This window comes from Sycon ciliatum, chromosome 4 (assembly GCF_964019385.1).
Source record: "Sycon ciliatum chromosome 4, ocSycCili1.1, whole genome shotgun sequence".
NCBI lineage: Eukaryota > Metazoa > Porifera > Calcarea > Leucosolenida > Sycettidae > Sycon > Sycon ciliatum.
In genome coordinates, this window is record NC_088646.1 from 5396883 (window position 1) to 5417888 (window position 21006).

The 21006-nt window shown below is 49.4% G+C and overlaps 2 protein-coding genes across 2 annotated transcripts in view; one reads left to right on the top strand and one right to left on the bottom strand.

Moving 5' to 3' along the window:
- LOC135814074 (macrophage mannose receptor 1-like) overlaps window positions 1-14791 on the top strand; it is a 43171-nt gene extending 28380 nt beyond the window's left edge. Inside the window, exons 22-26 of the mRNA XM_065327134.1 lie at window positions 6336-6383; window positions 7360-7522; window positions 12809-13053; window positions 13531-13602; window positions 13969-14791. Coding sequence (XP_065183206.1) covers window positions 6336-6383; window positions 7360-7522; window positions 12809-13053; window positions 13531-13602; window positions 13969-14177 — 737 coding nt within the window. The 3' untranslated portion in view covers window positions 14178-14791. The remainder of the gene's footprint in view (window positions 1-6335; window positions 6384-7359; window positions 7523-12808; window positions 13054-13530; window positions 13603-13968) is intronic.
- Window positions 14792-15379: 588 nt separating this feature from the next.
- Window positions 15380-20992, bottom strand: LOC135814077 (uncharacterized). The gene is made up of 6 exons (XM_065327137.1): window positions 20591-20992; window positions 18988-19061; window positions 18395-18497; window positions 17767-17848; window positions 16701-16759; window positions 15380-16376 (listed from the first exon to the last, which is right to left on the bottom strand). The coding sequence occupies exons 1-6, from the start codon at window positions 20636-20638 to the stop codon at window positions 16095-16097; spliced, it is 648 nt and encodes a 215-aa protein (XP_065183209.1). The 5' UTR covers window positions 20639-20992; the 3' UTR covers window positions 15380-16094.
- Between the last annotated feature and the right edge of the window lie 14 nt (window positions 20993-21006).

Genomic DNA, 21006 nt, shown 5'->3' on the forward strand with positions numbered 1-21006 from the left:
CAACAGGCACGGGCAACACGGAATCTGCTGCAGGCAGACTGGACAGCCCTAGCACGGGTGTGGAGGCAAGGTGTAGCACAATGTCCACAGGCACGGACATCAGTGCTACTACTCAGAACCCTGTGGCTCAGGCTCAGCATACGGATACAACACAGGCCCAGCCAACTGTCCCGACACCAACCAATTCCCCGGACATGATACAGGCCATGGCATTAGCGGCAGCCCACGCTGCAACCGCGGCAGCTGGCCTCAGTACTGCCCCACAGCCATCACGCCTCAACGTCCAGCTGCCAAAGCTGACTCTACCGTCCTTTTCTGGCAAGGTGATTGAGTGGCCAGAGTTTTGGGAGCGATTCCAGTCTTCCATCGACAACCAGCCCATTGCGGATGTCAGCAAGTTCTCATACCTGAAATCTTGCCTTTCCGGCGATGCGGCGAAGGCCATAGCGGGCATCTCATTGACAAGTGCAAACTATACCACCGTCAAGGATCTGTTGAAGACGAAGTATGGTTCAGCGGAGATCATCATTGCATCCCTGTACAGCCGTTTGGAAGCACTACCGGCACCACCCAACAGGCCCATGGAGATCCATCGAAGTTTCGAAACTGTGGAGTGTCTCCTTCGACAGCTGGAAACACAGGGAGAGAAGTTGGCAGATCAACGTCTCCTGTGCCAAAAGCTGTGGGGCAAGGTTCCACTCGAGGTTGCCACCAAGTTTGAGGAGTGGCGTGGTATCAGCAACGCCGGCCAGCCCTGGAAACTAACCACTCTACGAGAGTATATGGCCAAGTACACAACTCTACAAGAGCAACTCCGCCAGCGGACTGGCCAAGGCCCTCCGAACAAACCTGACGCTGTTGGAGTGCAGCCAAAGCAACTCTTTAGCACAGCGGATGCACTGGCAGCTCACCCTGATACCCAAGGACGACCACAACGTTCCCGTCGTGGTTGCATATTCTGCGATGGCCAACATATGGACAACGATTGCTCACGCTACACATCTTCTGCTGCCAGGAAACAACGATTAATGGAGCTACGTCGTTGCTTTATTTGCTTGGGTTCCGGTCACCGCAGCCAGGAATGTTACCGACGGCAAACACAGACCTGCCGGATGTGCAAGCGCCCAAGTCACCATCACCATACCATCTGCTCGCAGAGTCGCCAGCCATCTGGTGTAGGTTCGCATTCCACCCGACGAGCTGACGGTTCATCTTCCACGGCAGCGGTGGCAGCTTCTGACACTACAACCGCTACGTGCACACCCACTCAGGTTCCAGGTCAGGCAGTTGCTTCGGACCAGACAGTTGCTTCGGACCAGTCATCGTGTCTCCTGCAAGCAACAGGATCAACTGTCACACTCCAAACCGCCACAACGAATGTGCAAGGCAACAATGGTACAATCACCACCGCTCGCGTTCTTCTTGATTCAGGCAGCCATCGCACGTACTTCACGGAGGCTTTGGCAAGGCAGCTCTCCCTGCGCCATACTCGCCATGAATGGCTGTCCGTGTCAACCTTTGGTGCCACCAAACACCACACAGCACAGGTACCGATCTCCGACCTGTTCATTCATCTCAAGGATGGTACAACGAAGGCCATCGAAGGCAGCGTCTTACCGCACATCACAAACCCGGTTCTCCGTCCTGCGGTTGCACACCCCGACATCACGACCTTGCAGCAACTGCAACACGACAACCAGTTAGCTGATGCGATTAACGCCGAAGATGAACGGCTAAAGATCGACATACTCATTGGGTCTGATTATCTGTGGGACTTCGTGCAGGGCCATGTGCAACCTCTACCATCAGGCCTCAACCTTCTGCCAACCTCCCTCGGCTACGTGGTCACCGGCAAGACGGACACCTCTCCCACCACTGCCCTACCGGCAACCACTCTGATCGCAGCCGCAGCCGACGTTTCACACGAGGAGGTTCTGCCTCTTAAGCAGTCCATTCCGGATTTGTGGAGCCTCGAAACGCTTGGGATAGAGCACCCGTCTCCCGTGAAAGACGATGACGTAGCCTTGCAACATTTCCACTCAACAGTGGAGTGCACCGATAATCGCTACATCGTTCGCTGGCCATGGAACGGCCAGCAGCAGTTTCTCCCGGACAACTACGGATTGACGTTGGGCCGGTTCCGGACTCTATCGCGGCGGCTAAGCACCGACTCGTCACTACTTGAGCAGTATGACAAGGTGATCCAGCAGCAAGCCGACATGGGCATCATTGAGCAGATGACACCGGATTCTGTCACTGGTCCGCAACTCCATTATCTACCCCACCAGCCAGTTCTAACTCCAACGAAGACGACGACCAAGTTGCGTGTCGTTTATGATGCCTCGGCCAAGGCACGACGTCACAACAAGAGCTTGAACAACTGTCTGCTACGTGGACCCGTGTTGCTCCCCAACCTTGCCGGAGTTCTTATGCGACTCCGCATCACACCCATTCTGCTGGTAGCCGATATCGAGAAGGCATTCTTGCAACTTGACATCTGGCCGCCAGACCGGGACGTGACACGCTTCCTATGGTATCGCGATCCAACTAATCCCACAGCAACTCCGGACAACATCGCGGTCTATCGGTTTCGGAGAGTACCGTTCGGCATCGTGAGCAGTCCATTTCTGCTAGCGGCAACAATCCAACACCATCTAGCAAATGATGAAGATGCGGATGTCGGTCGCTTAGTGTCCCGCAATATCTACGTGGATAACGTATTCATCGGTGTCGACACCCCGGAAGAAGGGTACGATATGTGCAACCGAACTACATCCGTATTCTCTCGCTCGTCCATGCGGCTACGTGAGTGGGCATCTAACAACAGCCACGCTACGACAGCTATGGATGCCAAGGAAAGGGCACAGGGCGACAGTGTCAACGTTCTTGGAATCACGTGGCACACCAAGGATGACAGTCTACAGCTCGCTTGTCCTCGAACCCAACCCAGCACCGACCCGGTTTGGACTAAGCGCGCTGTCCTGAAGTATGCTGCATCATTGTACGATCCATTGGGACTGGTTGCTCCGGTCACATTTCGTATCAAGGTCTTCTTACGCTCTCTGTGGCAAGCTGGTATGGACTGGGACACTGTCTTGACTGGACACCTACTGGACACCTGGCTGACCCTCCATGCAGCCTCGAGCGAGGTCAGCTCGTTATCGTTCCCCAGGCAAATCAACCCAATTGCTAATGGAACCGATGCTACCTACCAGCTACACGTCTTCACCGATGCGTCACAACTGGGCTTTGCAACTGTGGTCTACCTCCGCACAACCATAGCCATGATGACAACCTGTGAGCTCCTCTTCGGCAAGACACGTCTTGCACCGCTGAAGTCCAAGGACGGCAAGCCTAACGGTCTCACCCTGCCACGGCTGGAACTACTTGGCGTGACGATTGGTTCACGGGCAGCCCGATTCTGCAAAGATGAACTCGATCTCCCACTTACCAGCATCACCCTATGGACGGACGCGCGTTGTGTTCTGCATTGGATCAAATCATCCAAGCCACTGTCCGTATTCGTGGCCAACCGTGTGTCAGAGATTCGTACTTGCGGCGAGTTCTTGTCCTTCCGCCATGTTCCTGGAGAGTGCAACCCTGCTGATGTCGCTAGCCGAGGCGGTTTGGTGGCCGATCTTCAGGAGTCATGGTGGCACGGTCCGGACTGGTTACGTACCACATCAGATCACTGGCCAGACGAGGACCTCACACTCTCAGCTGACGAATCCGACCTAGCCAGCAAGGAGGAGCAAGCACCAACGCTTCATATCGCAAGCCTGGTGACTGGTGGCAGCGATCGTGCTACTGACCAACCTAGTCCACACACCATTCCATCTGGTCTCGGCAGCGTGCTTACGAGAGCAAGCAGTTTGAGGAAGGTCCTGAGAATCACTGCTCTGTGCATGAAGTTCCTGAAGAAACTGCGTCCCAACTCACCACGTCTCTCTCAGATCAGCAACAGCTACGGCATCGTGTCACAAGACATACAGGCTGCGCGAGATTGGTGGACTCGAATGGTACAACGCGAGGCCTTCCCTGACATCTTCAAAGCTATCAAGACCAATGCCAAGCACAGTTCAGTTGCTAACCTTGGTGTTGTGATCGACGACAACGGCATACTGCGATGCGCCGGAAGACTGAGCAACGCTGAACTACCAACTGACCAGAAACTACCGAAGCTGCTACCAACGTATCACGCGTTCACGAAGCATGTCATCAGCGAAGTCCATGGACGGCTTCTGCATGCAGGTGTTCGACACACCCTGGCCCAGACAAGGCAAGAGTTCTGGATCATACGTGGCCGTGCTATCGTTCGCCGTATCCTGGATCAGTGCTCGGTTTGCCGAAGACACGAAGGGCGTCCGTTCAAGTTGCCGTCCATGCCCCCATGGCCCAAGGAACGGATTACCAGAGCACTTCCATTCACGTACGTTGGTCTTGACTACCTCGGACCGCTATTGATCCGCACCGGCACGGAGAAAGGCAAGGTATGGATCAACCTAGTAACCTGCCTAACCACACGAGCTGTACACCTGGACATAGTCTCTGGCCTATCTGCAGCAGCCTTCTTGAACAGCATGAGACGGTTCGCAGCGAGACGAGGCAAGCCAAAGTCTATTGTGTGTGACAACGCACCCCAGTTCAAGTTGGTACGCTCTGTCCTAGACGATCATCTGAAGCTGATTCTTGCCAACCCAGACCTGCTATCGTATCTCTCAACGGAGAATATCGAATGGAGCTTCACAACAGAGTTTGCGCCATGGAAGGGCGGTGTGTACGAGAGGCTGGTGAGCATTGTCAAGAGAGCCTTGAGGAAGAGTCTTGGAAGGTGCCTCCTGACTCTAGACCAGCTCGCAACCCTGACAGCCGAAGTGGAAGGCATGATCAATACGAGGCCGCTCACATGTGTTGACGACGACGATGTGTCCTCATTCTCACCCCTGACACCGTCACATTTCCTCTGTGGAGGAAGAACGGCAACCGGTTTTCAGACGGACAGCGACGAGGAGGACGGTCCGGAGACACCAGCAGCCAAGGTCACGAGGATGTGGAAACGGCAACAGATACAACTGGATGTAGCATGGAAGGTGTGGGAAGATGAGTACCTCCCTGCTCTGCGCGAAGCATCAATGAGTCAACACCGACAGTCACGGAGTAGCATCTCTCGGACACCAACAGTCGGAGAAGTGGTCGTAATCCAAGAGACCGGCCAGCCACGTGGAAGTTGGAGACTCGGCAGAGTGGTAGAAATCTTACCTGGAGTCGATGGCCAAGTCAGAGCTGTCAAGCTGAAGACGGCTAAATCGAAGGCAGTGTTGTCGAGACCGATCAGCAAGCTCTATCCGCTCGAGCTGCACGTTGTGGATGACGTCGGAGCAGGGGAGGCTGGTGATATGGAACACCGCCCGGCACCGGCGACGGCTATGGAACAGGCAATGGCGGACGAAGCTGCTCCAACCATGTTCCAGCCTAGGCGGGCAAATCGCAAAGCAGCAGAGAAGGCCCGTGAGCGTATCGCAGAGTGGGTAAGATAACTTTCGTTGTCGGGAATGTCATGAATGTCACCACATCATGAAGACTACTTACGATGTCCAACGACGACTCTGATTACCCAGCTGATGGCACGCGTACATTGTGAATCCGAGTATTCCCAATGTCGCCTCCATCTCATCATATAATTATACTCTCCTGCATGTTTGTCTCTGCTGCTCATCACAAACTACTTAAATCTGAACTTGTTTGCTTCTTCTCTGAATGCACTCGTTGCTAGCTGCCGAGATTTGTTTTCTTGTAGTTGCATCATTGCATTCCGCATGATCCGCGCTTGCATGATGCACGCACGCACGCACACACAGACGGTGGTGTTTGGCAAGTTTTTGATTATGGTTGAAGGTGAAGTTTTTAGACAGGAAACTGTGGTATGAGAATGAGTCTGATGAGTCTGTCTTCCCCTACCGTTCTCGACAGCATGAGGTCATACTTCACTTGGCATGAGGTCATACTTCACTTGGCATGAGGTCATACTTCACTTGACACCAATGTACGAGTACATACCCCCAATGCTATGGTAATTGCCTCTAGCCTATGCCTGCAAACTGTGTACTAAGTTGAATGTTTGTATTGCATGGCAGTAGCTGCTGATTGTACAAAAAGCACGACGGGGAAGAATTTGATGGCATCCACTTGCAGTTTTTCTTTTCTTTTTGCCAAATCTTTCCTAACTCTTGATGTTGTTCTGACTGTCTGTTGTTGTTCTTGCTGTCGTCGTCATCATCACCATCGCTGTTGCTGTTGCTACTGTTGTCTTCATCGTCGGCGTTATACTTGTTCAGTTATTCCAAGTGGTGCTGGTCAGCCCACCTCTCCGCCTCCATTTGCCAGTAAGTGTTTGTTGTAACGGCATTGGTTTTCTCATTTTATCTAGCCGTATACCGGTAAGGCGATGGTACTCTTTCAAGAACAACTTGTTTTGATGTAAGTGTGCAGCCTTCTCTGGCTGGCTATGATTATCACGTGCCCATAGCCTTCCGTGTGGCGTGTGTGTGTGTGTGTGTGTGTGTGTGTGTGTGTGTGTGTGTGTGTGCATGCGTGGGTGTGTGTGGGTACGCGTGTGTGTATTGTGTACATATGCATGCATGTGTGTGTGTGTGTGTGTGTGTGTGTGTGTGTGTGTGTGTGTGTGTGTGTGTGTGTGTGTGTGTGTGTGCCAGCTAGTTCGGTTGGTGGGTACACTTATGCCAGATAGTGTTGGGTCTGTTGCCAACGGGCACGGCTGCTTGAAGGTGTATTGTTGTACCTACCACCTTTGTTGGTTCCAGGGTTCATATACTTTCTATTTGAAGTGTACATACCTGTTAAACTCTTGTGTAATCAATGGTGCTAGTGAAGCTTATTTCAGATCCATTCTGATTTAGCCACCCACACTAGTACCAAGTATTACCTTCACTGGGGGCAGGGGTAACTGCAGTTGGATCCCGGGACGGATACCCTGATGCCGTCAATCCTTTTTCTGCACCTTGTCCTCACCCACTTACTGAGGTGTGGTGAGCCCATAAGTGGGATCAGTTCAAGTCCACCCTAGTTTGGGGATTTCAGGGGGTGTCGGCAGTTGGGTGGTTCAATAGCCAATTGAATAATCTTTCCAAGATTCCTTTTGAGTCTCTCTCCCCTCTCCCGGGGAGACCTACGTGACCAGTTTTGGCAGTGAGCAAGAGCAGCAAGTGTGTGTGTGTGTGTGTGTGTGTGTGTGTGTGTGTGTGTGTGTGTGTGTGTGTGTGTGTGTGTGTGTGTGTGTGTGTGTGTGTGTGTGTTTGCCTGTTTACATGTGTTTGCATGTGCGTGTTTGTGTGGCCATAGATCTGAACTGCAACCCTGGCTGGAAGAAGTTTGGTTCATCCTGCTACAGAGAGTTCAGTGATGTGCGTATGGGTTACGACGAGGCATACATCAACTGCACACAGCAAGGTGGTGACTTGCTCATTGTCAACAGCAAAGCAGAGCAGAAGTTTGTGACCGGAATGTAAGCATAATAGTAGTTCGTGTGTATTGATGACAATCATATTCCTCACCTTCGCCCATCCTCACACACGGGCAAAGGGAAAGCTCTCAGCAACTTCTTTCTTTTGTGCAAGGCCTGGCGGTAAAACTTACTAGTAGTCCCTATTAAAAGTTGCACCAATCCATCCAATCCATCCAAAACGAAATAGTGGATCATCAATGGCCAGTATCACCCATAGCCAGAATCCACATGGATTCTGCTCTCCATTGAGTGGAGCTTGGGGTTTAGTATGTGCTCCCTGCTATAATGCACTGCTGCTAGCATCAATGTAATTACAGTGGATATCGGTTATAAAGTCATCGGACATAGTGATAAACCGGCTATATTGATACAAAATGAAAATATCAAAAGCAAAACCAGAAAAAGCCAGTCAAACTATCATTATAACCAATATATCGTATATAGCGATAAATCGGCTATAAGGATACAGAATCACCATTCAAAACACCTCTTTGTGCAGAAAAATTATCGTCTATAGTGATAGCAACACACGAGTGTGAGGCACTGATGTCTCGACTTGGAGCCACATGTGTGTTGTCATAGGGTATTCTGGTCTGGTGCTTCCTGGATGATGCCTTTGGGCCAAGAAGTTCTTCACTCTAGACTGGAGAAGGTGCAGTAGCATCCACCACGTATCAGTACGCTACATTAGCGCGATCGAGTACCCACACGTGTATAATGTGTATGTATGAAGCGCGCAGTTGAAAATCGCCTGTAGTGATATACCGGTTATAGTGATAAAATGTGAAAAATCAGAAGGGCACGTTATAACCAATATCTACTGTACTATTATCCATATAAAACCGCTCTGTGAGCGGTTCTGAAAAACCTTTACTGGTACTGCCCCGTCGTAAAAGTAAGAAATTAGAACTGGCCCATTGTTCCCCCAAATGCGAACTGATCCACCTAAATCGCGAATGACGGGACCCGAACGCACCAGTAGCACAAGGTCGGGAGGGCACAGGACAGCAATCATCATAGGGTAACACCACCTACCGCTAGTACAGTACATGGCCTATGGTCCGGACCAACGTCCCCATCTGCATCCACAGGTAGGAACCTCGTGCTACTGGTGCGTTCGGGTCCCGTCATTCGCGATTTAGGTGGATCAGTTCGCATTTGGGGGAACAATGGGCCAGTTCTAATTTCTTACTTTTACGACGGGGCAGTACCAGTAAAGGTTTTTCAGAACCGCTCACAGAGCGGTTTTATATGGATAATTTCAGTTCTTTTTCCGTTCCCTCCCCACCCCAACCCCGAAGGTTAACATGATGACCACGCGCGCGATGTACTGTATGTAGCTATGAGACTGCAATAACGCACTGATACATACCAGCCCTCTCCGCCTCGCTACCCCGCACACAGATACACAAACATGCGTATGCACACGGCACACACACGTGGCCACGCACACATACGCACATGCACACGACACAAACAGGAAATTCTTCATATATAATGCCATGCAAAGCAATGGCCACCGTACTGGAGGAAGTCAGTTGTGAAACAAAAATAATTCAACTACAGCGTGTAGACAAGCTGACGGCCAAAGCACAACATAGCAAACATGACATTTGCCCAAGGATTGCAGTTTGCAGACCACGCCATGGAAGCAGCGAATACAGAATGTAATATCATACAAAGTGACAAGCAAGGAAGTGGCCATTATACACCAGAAACTTGCAGAAAGTCACACATCCAACAGATAGAGAAGTGAACAGCAATCTGATACAGCCCACACAGGACAAAGCTGACCTGATACTCGTCCCAGGATTGCAAGTGGCAAATCCTTTTCAATGCAGAACATGCAGGTGTACGTTAGACGCATGGACAACATCTGACCGTTTCGCCAGCATACAATGTCATCACATGTTTACCCCACAAGTTACACACATGCACAGTAGAAGCACAATGAAAGCAATGGAAAAATACGATGTGGTTGCTGAAGCATCTTCACACTTCAAATTCAGACTTCAATGTGGTCGTCACGGGATGATATACCTGCAAGATACAAGTGATGAAGAAAGAAAGCAGAAGGTCGTGAGGTAGGCTATGAGTAGCCCTTTCCCAAAGATGCCATAGTTTTTCGCAACTTATGCTTTTCGCAACCATGCCAAAACAAGTGCTAGTTGCTGAAATCGCATCCATATTTTCAGAAAAAGCTCAAAAGTTGCCAATATCGCAACTCAAAATTGACTAACTCAAAATTGGAGAGTTCTTGTGCAAAACCTACAAAACAGGGAGCAGAAATAGCAGAAATGCAGCGATGCTGCGACAGCAAACTCGTACACCCCTTCCTGCTGTGAACCACCACTTTACACATTGCCAGTAGCCTGTTGCATGTATCCTACATGTACATGAACATCATTACAGTGCACGGAAAAGGGAATGCACATAATTATCGTAACTACCGTTGATCTACTGATTCTCAGAAATGAGCCTGAAGGCAGGCGAGAAATGAGCGAGCACGAGTATGTATTTGTCCAACAATGCAACATGTAGTCGGTGACTTGACCTTTTGACCCCATGCCATGGGCCAATTGCGCCAAGGTTACGGAGAAGTTGCGAAATAGTTCCGGAAAATGAAGAAAGTTGCGAAAGTTGCGATTTCTTCCTAAAAAACGAAAAGTTCCGAAAAAAAGTGGCGAGCATCTTTGGGAAAGGGCTAGCTAGCTATGAGACACCACAAATGGGTCACCTACATGTATGTTCAGGGCTAGTGCACTCACATGCAGAATTGTCATAATCGAGCATTTCCCAAACTGAGAAGTGCAATGAAATCCACTTGCATGCACAGGAGCAATTTTGCAATATTATGATGCGCAACTCGACACGATCTGCGATGCTGCGTGCGATGTGCCCTGCGGTCATGATGGTGACAGTCACCGCGGTATGTTTTGTCAACGTCGCCCGTGCACTCTTCTGTCAAGTCCAAAGTGCTCACATACTTGGCAATGTCTTTGCAGTGATTAACTTTTATCCTAGTTATGTCACGGGTAACTTTAATGAAGTACCCGCAGGCCGTGTCGATCCGCACATCGTCCACTCTCTCATGTACTTGGCCTGCTTTATACGCTCTCTATCTGAAGACGTTCTTCTGGCGACATCTCGCCATGTACTTGGCCTGCTTTGTCTGTGTATCCATTTTCATGTGCGATCAACAAAATCTCAATGCACTACAGACTAGACAGTGGGTGCAATACGCTCTCTATCTGAAGACGTGAACCATTAATTTTGTTGGAAAAGTTATACGTACACCTGAAACGTAATGAAGTACAGGAATAGAGAGAGTGACTACAATACGCTCTCGACCTGATATAGTGATAACGTGTTAGAAGGTAACAGGTCTACAGTCCCACCGTACCCTTCCGACACGACTGTAGACCATTACATTTTTTTGAGAAGTTATACGTACACCTTAAACGTAATGAAGTACAGGACTAGAGAGAGTTACTACAATACGCTCTCGACGTGATAACGTGAGTACAAGACACTCTCCACCTGATAACGTGTTAGTAGAAGGTAACTGGCAACATATCAATGGGTTGCCTTACCATGGTCTAGAGGAGACGTCTTCGCAGCAATATTTTCCCTCCTGCGCATTCAGTCGCCGACGCGACAGCGTTTACTGGGCCGTTCCAGTTGCGGAAGACATTCGATTGATCGGGCCAGTTCAGCAACAGGGCCGTGGACACACAGGGGGCAGAGGAGAGACATTGTTAGTGGACAAGAAATATGCAGTGGCAAGTGGCGAGTGCCGCATGGATGTCAAGTTGTCATGCACAATTCAGCTATTACTTACGGTCCAGCTAGTCCTGCCATTGCTCGCTCGTCCTGGTTCCTCCTCGTTCGTCTTCCTGCACGTCTGCACTTCTCCTTCTTCACCGTTGGCTTTGCGGTACGGGGGTGCCGGAAGGAATTCCCACCATGTATCCATGTACATGAAGTCCCACCATGTTTCCAGGTACATGTCCACGGCCACGTCAGCAGTTTGTATAGTACCGGAAGGAGTTCCCACGATGTCTCCAAAGGCCTAGAGGGGACGTCTTTGCAGCAATTCTTTTCACCCTGCACATTCACTCCGCCGACACGACAGCGTTTACGGGGCCGTTCCAGGTGCAAAAGGTCCACGTCAGCAGTTCTCGACTATTTCGCGTACGGAATAGTCGCCGCGACAGCGTTTAAGGGGTCGTTCCAGGTGCAAAAGGCATCCATCACTGGCACTTTGCAGTACGGGGTACGGAAAGGGGCCTCCTCGTTCGACTTCGTCGACTTCTGCAGTTCTCCTTCCCGTCAGGGGTACCGAAAGGGGCCTCCTCGCAGTTGTCCTTGCCGTCAGGTCCACGTCATGCAGTTCTCAACTATTTCGCGTACGGGATAGTCGTCTTTGTCGTACGCGACATCGGTGTTTACCGAGTGGCATTGGCACAAAGCAGACCGTTGACGGGGTCACGTGTCAAAAAAGTATCAACAAAGTATCGACTACGTGTCGACCACGTGTATAGCGGTACACTCAGCGGTACACTAATTCTCGTGCCATTCTCGTGTCACAAAACTGGAACATCGAGTACCAGTATGGAAAGGCTTCAGACAGGAAGCCTTTCCAATAGGGCAATACTACTGTGACCTGGAACTGTTTCGCTGTATGTGACCATTTCACCATATGTGACCATTCCCCCGTATGTGACCATTCCCCCGTATGTGATTATTCCCCCCCCCCCCCCCCCCCCGCATGTGACTATTCCCCGTATGTGACCATTCCCCGTATGTGACCACCACTCATATGTGCCCATTTTCCCATAATGTGGGATAATAGGTGCTCATTCCCCATATGTGACCATTTCAACCCCATAATCATGTGCCTATTCTCCTATTATGTGTCTATTCCCCCATATGTGCCCATTTCCCCAAACTAGTATGTGACCACTCCCCCTTACGTGGCCATTGCCCCATATGGGACCATCCTCCCTATGTGACCATTTCCCCACATGTGACCATTTACCGTATGTGCATGTGAAACAAGGAACTCAAATTTGCCACACTGTGACACGTGTGTGGGGGGGGGGGGGGCATATTGCTGCATCATTATCATCATCATACTTGGAGGTATGCCACATCTCTCTCTCTATCTATCTATCTCTCTCCATTTTGATTTCCATGCAGAGTTATTTTACATGGGCAGTGAAGCACTGCAACGAAGTTATAAGTGACAATTGAAGTCATTCTTTTCCATTGTGTTGTTGCTAGGGTCACCCGTGGAGATGTGTCGGAGTATGTCTGGATGGGCCTTTCCGACCAGGACCGTGAACGCTACTGGCGCTGGGCAGATGGCACGCCTCTGAGCCGGACACGCTACAGCAACTGGGGGCCAAGTCAGCCCAACAACTACAAGAACGAGGACTGCGTTGCCATCCACTCCAGCGACAGTATGTGGTATGACCGCAGCTGCGACGAACCGCACTCGTTTGTGTGTGAAGTCACCGTCGCCGTGTGTAAGGGAGACGCTGCCTGCTTGACAATCTGTATCATGTGGCCTCGCGTGGCTAACTGCATTTAGCGCCCCTGCAGCAGAGTACAGCACTGTGTTCTAACTACGCAGGGTGCCTACTGCTGTGTGCTGACGCACGGCGCTGGATATCATTGAGCCGCACTGTAGAAGAGGTCTATGGTCATGTTGCATTACCACCGGGACTGCTGATTCTATTTCACTGGACATCAGTACTTGAAGTACAAAACTTACTGTAATCTTTTGGCAAGCCAGTTGATCAGCTCCAATCATGAATATCCCCGGCGTATAGATTGACTATGTTTCATGACATGGGAATGGGTCGCCAGTGGAATCATTGAAATGTTGCTGAGCACACAAATGATTTTGGTTGCATGCACTGGGCCTGAATCCGGGAAGTTTGATTTTGTGCCACCGTACCTTGCATGTACATTGACACTGCAATCTTCTTTATTCGTTGCAGTCAACTACACTTCTCCAACGGTGCTGCCAACTGGAAACTCTGCGAACGCACATCACAATTCTGCGTCACATGGTAAGGCTTGGTATTCATGCGGGCGTCTCTCGCGTTGCTTACAATATTATAACTACAGTATTGTGGCTGGGTGTGTGCGTCAACAGTACTTTTAGGGCCCCCCCCCCCCCCCCCCCATGTGCAAGTATCCATTAAGGTTGTGGCGGCAATCCAAACATACATGCAAGAGCTGACACCAGTTGATAGCTGTAGGTTGTATGGTGTCCCGGTAGGAACACGATATACAGCATGCACGATGTCATTGTGATGTCATCCGTCCAGTGGTCACAAAGCAACAGTTGAGTTATGATTCAAACTTTTTCTCATGGGATTAGCAATGACCAGATGTGAATGTAACTTTTTGTTGTACTTGTCTTTCTCTGCCAGGAGGACACATGTCAGTCGGTGCAGAAGTTGGTATTGCCTTTGCGGTTATTGCCGGCATTGCTGTCATCGGAGTAGTCGTCTTCTTTGCCATCAAGCGACGTGGAGGCGGAGGAGCTGGAGGCTTTTCATTCAGCCGCTTGGGTGCCGCGCAAACGGTCCAACATGCCACGGACGACGATGACGATGATGAGCTTCTTTCTGAGGAGTGATCAAGTCAAGATGTGTGCTTGAAGCTGGCCAATTTCTTTGTTTGTCCATGAGTGCGTGCTTGTGTGTGCTTACCATTTGAACGGTGCTGTGGGAGAAGACGTTACCATAGCAAACAACATCAGTTGCTTGCCGCGCGTAGTGCAGCTAGACTGCATGCGTAGGGTACTGCTGCATACATACTGGTACAGCTCTGCATGCTGTGCACAGCCATTTGTACATCACCGACACCACTGAATACTTCTACACTCTGAAATAATCCCGCCTGCGCAAGTGTAGAGGAATGCACAGGAATCAAATTGACTCTAAACTTGCTGCATCTTGTCTGTTGTTTTCTATGTTGTTGCCTACAAATTTATTCTAAATATGCTATTTTTTGCCAGATCAACTGTGAATGGACAAATAATAATTATCTACAGTGGTATGTACCCATAGGACATGCCGGCATGGTATGGTTTCAATTCCAAAGTTCTGAAGTTTCCCTATTTGCATTGAATGTGTTAGCCGTTCAATTGAACCAACTGGATAACTCCTGATGCCTGGTTAATTGCTTCAACTTTGCTACCAGCAACATTTACCTTTTGGCATGTATTCGCTATCCATGCGTCGAGAACAAGCAGAGTGTTGTCTTGTGGTACATGTAGTTGGTTAGTTTGTGTTGTTCAGGGTGAGGGTGTACTATGCTGTTGTCATGTGTCGGGAGTCCTTGTCCTGAGCTTTCAGTGGCGTCTGCAATTTGTAGTGTGTGCTGACGTCTCCCCGAGTTACTTTGTCAAAAAATGTTCTTGACGCTGTGTACTGTGACCTTGATTATCTACACATTGAAATGGTACACGGCTGGATGCAAGTGAGATTTGGCCAGGGCAACCGTGCTAGCTCAGCCTGCCCACCATCTCCTCCCATATTACCCCCACACACACACCGGGTCATGTGCGCGGCGTGGTATTTGAGTGCTTGGAAAGCTAGCTAGCTGAAAACTTCCTTTCAGAATACACTCATACATTGGTTATCCGGACCCAGGCTGAAGTTACGGGCACTTTGGTCCACCGGGCACCCTTTGGGCGAGTTTAAGTGGAAATACTACTACTCTTTTGTCACTTTCTGTGGAAATAGTGACGTAACATGAAATATCTATGGCCTTTCCCCATCAAAATGTACTTCGACATATCTATGGCCTTTCCCAATCAAAATGTACTTCAGTATGTGATTTGGAGTTACGGACATTTCAAAGTTACGGGCAGTGCCCGATCCAGGACCGCCCGGATAAACGAGGTGTGAATGTGTGTAATTATATCAGAATGGAACAGTCAGGGGTTTCTTCCCTTCGATATGGAAATCGGTGACTATACTGAAGCAGATGGCAATTGAATAGAACAGTAACTATGGAAATCAGTAGGAGCTCAAACCGCCAGAGAAGTATCATCGGAAGCAGGTGATGGACTGCTCAAGATTCAAATACCTCAAAATACAGTAACAGAGATGTTCTATATAGGGTCATCGACCTAGCTGCTGTGATTCTGAAGTATGAAGTGTCACTTCTTAGACTGAGCCCGTCGTGAAATTGAGAACACTGCATAGGCTAATGTCTACTCCTGCATGCCTGCATGACAGGGTAGTAGTGCGGCAGTTGTACTACTTTGAAGTACTATTCGTAGCCCGATATTGCTCCTGGTGAAAATGAAACTTGTCCAGTGGTTGAATCTCGCCAGCACACGAAAGCGTCCGGTGCCAGGTACAAGGTACATTTTGCACGCATGACTTCACACAGAGAAGATGTCTACTGCCTTTTCTAGCCCACCCACGGCCCAGGATGACACAGCGCTATCATAGCCGATTGCTGACTTGGAGCAGAGTAGAATGGATGCACGCGGCATTCCTTGCACTCACCAGTGACATGCACGGTGTTACCATTGATAATCTCAAGTGTTTGCTAGCAGTGGCTGATTATCAGCGGTGGATAGTGAGTAGGGCGGTGGCTCACAGTCTGTATCAAAATCTCCATCACTGGCTGCCTGGGCCCGGCTCATGCTGGCTGGAGGTGATGGCGGTGGCTGGAGATCATCTACTGCGGCACTTGGTGGACGTGGCTCGGGAGTCTCGTTGCCGTCACTTTCTTGCAGGCTGCCTGAATCTTCAGCCGTGTCCTGACGCAGCCGGAGAATATCCGAGTTATCCCATACCGTGCAGTACAGCCATATGCCCTGTACGGTGGACACAGCACAGATGACAACAAAGGCAGCAAACATACACAACTGGGAATGGGACACAGTTGAAACAATGACTATGACAAAGTTCTGGAACCATGACTATGCCACTCACACATGTAAAGTGCGATGGGGATCCCGAGAGCAACGGTGAAAAATGGATGGTTTACAAAACAGTCAAACAGAAAATTCCACCTCTCCAGAAATACCACCACCCTCTAGGATGAAGGCACGGAAAGTCAGCGTTATCATGCCTCCAGCCTGGCTATGGCACAGCGTGTTCAAGGCCCACATAGCCGCCATGCCTGGCGACATACTCACCAGTAAGACTGTTGCTGTCATACCCAGTCCACCAACAGCTATGGCTAAGTCAGCTTCTTCTGTAGGTGTACGAGTAGAGCGTGGCACACAACAATACACTACATTGCATCACGGCGGCGCACGCCAATTCTAGGGGTTAGGTCCGAGTCCCGGAGATTGCCATGATAAACAATGCCGCTGTGCAGGATGGACGTGACTAACAATCGGATAAAAGGACTGAGTGAGTGAGTTAGTGTATGAGAGACTACAAAGAGGTTCCCATTAGCCAGTGGAGAGCACTCAACACAATAATGCGGAGCACTAATACACACAACAATGCGGAGCACTAATACACACAAAAGCCACAACGGAGGTCTACAGAGTTCGTCACAATTCCGAGTGTCTTGCACAATGCAATCATCCTGAGGCGACTTGACTTCGTGCCTTTTGTGTGAAAGAGAAACTAAATACGTGTACAGCAGGATCGGTTACCATGGCAAGCCGTGGGACCGAACATACGTGCAGCAGATACAAGCTTCAATACTAGCTGGTGATCGCTTGATAGTGTGCTTTAGAGAATGCCTACTAGAGACAGCACAGCGAGCACATAACTAATGGCGGGCAGCATGTCAATCCTACGTGGAGCAGTGGTTATAGAAGACCGGTGGACCCGGTCAGGTTTGAGTCTTTACCAGGCTCCCCCACCCGACCAGGATCAAGTGTGCTTCAAAGACTAAGCAGTAAAAAGAACCTGCAGTGCAGCATGTTCCCCGGGCGCACTATTTTGTTTCTAACTTTTAAAATTGTCTGAAGACCGCCCCCTCCCCATGGGTTGCTCTCGTGAAAATGGCTTCCATCACCGAGGCCGAATGTGGCATCCCGGCAGAAGTCCGAGCCTCAGTGCTGTGCCTAATACAATGGCTGAGCCGGCAATCTGTAGAACCCTGGGAGCTGACAGTACTGTATAGCTGAGGAAACAACAAAGTAGCCGGGATGTGTACAATCATGTAGTAATGTCATGTCATACAGTACGAAAAGCATTGCGTCAACTGCCATGAATCCATACGTCGATGGCACAGCACAGTACCTGAGTTGCTTGCCAGCACGGAGAAAAGTCGACACGATGCCACCGAAGTTAATACTATTGCTGCGAGTGCCGATTCAACTATCTAAGCGGTTATTACGCACAGACAAGTACATGTACACATGCACACCCACACATACACCCACACCCACACCCACACAAACAAGCGGAACAGACAAAACGGGATCGACTGGAAAAGCTTCCCATTCCGCCACTGGGTTGTCTTTCACGAAGTGAAGAAGTTCTCGAAAATCTGTATCTATACTGCTTCATGTGATGTACACTACCATCAATAGGTGGTACACCGCACGTCCAGCACCCCTCAGTATCATATTACCTAACCCTGATCGGGAACAGGCTCGGGTCTGGTTCGCAGTCACCTTGGAATGTCCATTTTCACCCACTCTTACTTACCAGTCCTCACCCTGAAATGCACATCAGCTCTTCTCTTGTGGAAGCTCCAATCATGGACAGGAGGGAGGGAGCTTCCAGAATTCCATCATATTCATTGATGTGTGTGTGTGTGTGTGTGTGTGTGTGTGTGTGTGTGTGTGTGTGTGTGTGTGTGTGTGTGTGTGTGCACATGTGCGTGCGTGCGTGTGCACATGTTGAGAGCAACACAACAACTTACCGCATGCAATGTCACTTCTTTCCGCCACGTCATCAGAAAGACAGTAACGATGAGCATCAGGCATGCCAAGAACGGCAAGCCAAGGTTCTCCGCGAGTAGAGGCCTGGCGGCATGACCAAACGACACAGGAATACGCAGGTTAGTCTTATTATTCCAACAGAAAGGTACCATTCTTTGTTGCTACTACTGCCTGAACATCTTCGCGGCCATAATCATATGTACTGCAAGGTCTTAGATAGACTGATACAGGATTCATTGAAACATCACATGACAGTCTTAGAGTTCACCAAACGACCAGCAAGGTGTGCCAGCTATCCTATACAGTGAAACAGCTGTCTAAGACGACCGCTCAAGGGACTTTCAAAATCTGGTCTCTGTTACCAGGTGGTCTCCTTATCCAGGTTCATTTGATTGGAAATAGCATCCCTTGGTCCTGGTTCCAGTGGTCTTCTTGGACAGGTGGTTGCCTTATCAGAGTGGTCGTGGGCTTGACAGGTTTTGCTGTACATGTATTAGATGCTTGGCTAGCAGCAATCAACACCTGGGTCACATGACAATGTCACAGCAGATAGAGACACGCTGTGGTACATTACCGGCCCACAGCATCCTGTACGATCAGGTCCTGCACCAGTTTAGCCAAAAGTGCAACTTGAACGATTGCTATCACCTGCACCGTGATCAGAATGTGAGAGCATAGGAAAACAAAAAGGGGTGAAGGCTACTGATCTGGGTACCCATGCACTCGTCTGTTTAGCTGCTGACCCGTTAGCAAACGAGTACCCGTTAGTCGTGCACGGCGATGTGTTACGGTGTTAGTAGCTGGCTTGGACAGTCGTACAGTTCGTTGTACAGCTTTAATGTGTTGTTGGTTGTTCGACCCTGCTTCATATGACAAATTTTGACTCTTTCGCATGCAGCGCGTACGGTGCTTGTCACAATGTAGTGTACTTGCATGACTTCGCATGTCCTCCGAGCACGAGACGCGGAAGGCTACTGCATAGTAACTAAAGGGTACCCGATAACCCGCCTGTTAAGCCATGTACCCGTTTGTAACCTTAAAGTGTAACCGTTTCACCCCTAAAAACTCACGGTTCGCATACCAAAAACAAAAGCAAAATAAACTACATGTACTTCTAAGTAGTACACTAAGAACCAGGGAGTGGCATTTTACTAGGGCCTAAGCTCCTTGCTTATAAGTAATACAGTAACTCAACCAAGAACCGGCAGCGGCACGCCGGCACTCGGAAAGACATGTTTACATGCTCTTCTCAAAACTAAAATCGGTCAAAAAGAGTATCCAATGGCCAAATCTGTACTCAGTGGTAGAGTCAGGCATTGCGGCGGAACGGATTAATTTTTTCAAAGCACATCACTGCTAGGTATACTGGAATAGCAGATTATTCGTTCGTCCGTTCGTTGAATTGGAATATGAGTGAATAGCCTTTCGTGAAAAATCTCGACTTTGTACAGCACTAAGACACACACTTTCAGTGATATGCCGCATACATCTGATCAGGAGCCAGGTCCCATTTCGACATGACCCCTACACTACATATACACATGTATTGCCATCGGTGTTGATGTTCAAGGTACAACTATATTTGAAACTTGAGTAGTAACCAGGGAGTGTACGATACATATGTATTTTACGACTCCCTGGTTTCTACTTCCCTGGTTATTGGCCAAAGTGCATGACCCCAAGAGTGTGCAACTCTGATCTCCGAGCTATGTATGCCCTGTGCGGCGTGGCGCCTTCATTACGTAGCGACATGACAATCAAGCTGTCTGGATTACAGTGTTGCTACCGTTTAGACTCAACGATTCCACGTGCCGCAGTACGGTAAGGTCAAAGGCAATGCCTGTGCATGATTCATCACCGGCATACAACACCCAGCATATACCCGAAGTCTCCGAGGAAAGCGGATTTGGAAGCAGGAAACTGTAGCAGATCAATAACGACGCCATGGCCCACAGTTCGTGGCTACGTAATGCAGGCAGCACGCCCAGACCCGGCCCATATGAAGAGTTGCATACTCAGGCTAGGGGTTATGTACTCTTGATACTAGCATAACAAACTGTTCTCTTGGTAAAACTCATGAAAGTGTAGTATTGTAGTAATTTGTACGTTTCTGGAAACACTTTAAAAAAAGTGTTCAGTGCAGTGTTTGGAGTGCGAGAGCTTATAATTATACGTACGTGTAGAGGCACCTGAACAGCTTTCCTGATGAAGCCAAAGTCTGCCATGTGTACTATTTTAGACGTCTAGCGACTCTTGGTAACGCTAGCGCCCACGATCAGCAGTAGCAACACTAGTCACTACCTTTTAGGACTGCCACGTTGAATCTGCTAGGGCTACATGATACAGCACTGAATCAATAGTAGTATAAGTACCTAACCTTACAAAGAGACTCCCTTCACATTGAGATCCTTCAAAAAGGATACCAGTAATGTATTGAATGGAGCTACGGAGTGATGTTCTCTTTGAAATAATTCTGCTTCACCGCTTCACAAACATCGTTATCCTGGTTATCGTTGTCTGCCGGATGCCGCTAAATCGAGCTATCTCGCACTGTACGGTCACGCACTACACAGCGACAGGACCAACAAAAACA

Excerpts from the sequence above, each read along its gene's own strand:
- LOC135814077 (XM_065327137.1), bottom strand. The coding sequence starts at position 20,638 with ATGGCAGACTTTGGCTTCATCAGGAAAGCTGTTCAGGTGCCTCTACAC. Across the intron at positions 18,498-18,987 it reads GTACAGGATGCTGTGGGCCG|GCCTCTACTCGCGGAGAACC; the intron begins GTAATGTACCAC and ends TCATGCCGCCAG. Across the intron at positions 17,849-18,394 it reads AAGAAGTGACATTGCATGCG|ATAGTTGAATCGGCACTCGC; the intron begins GTAAGTTGTTGT and ends ATAACCGCTTAG.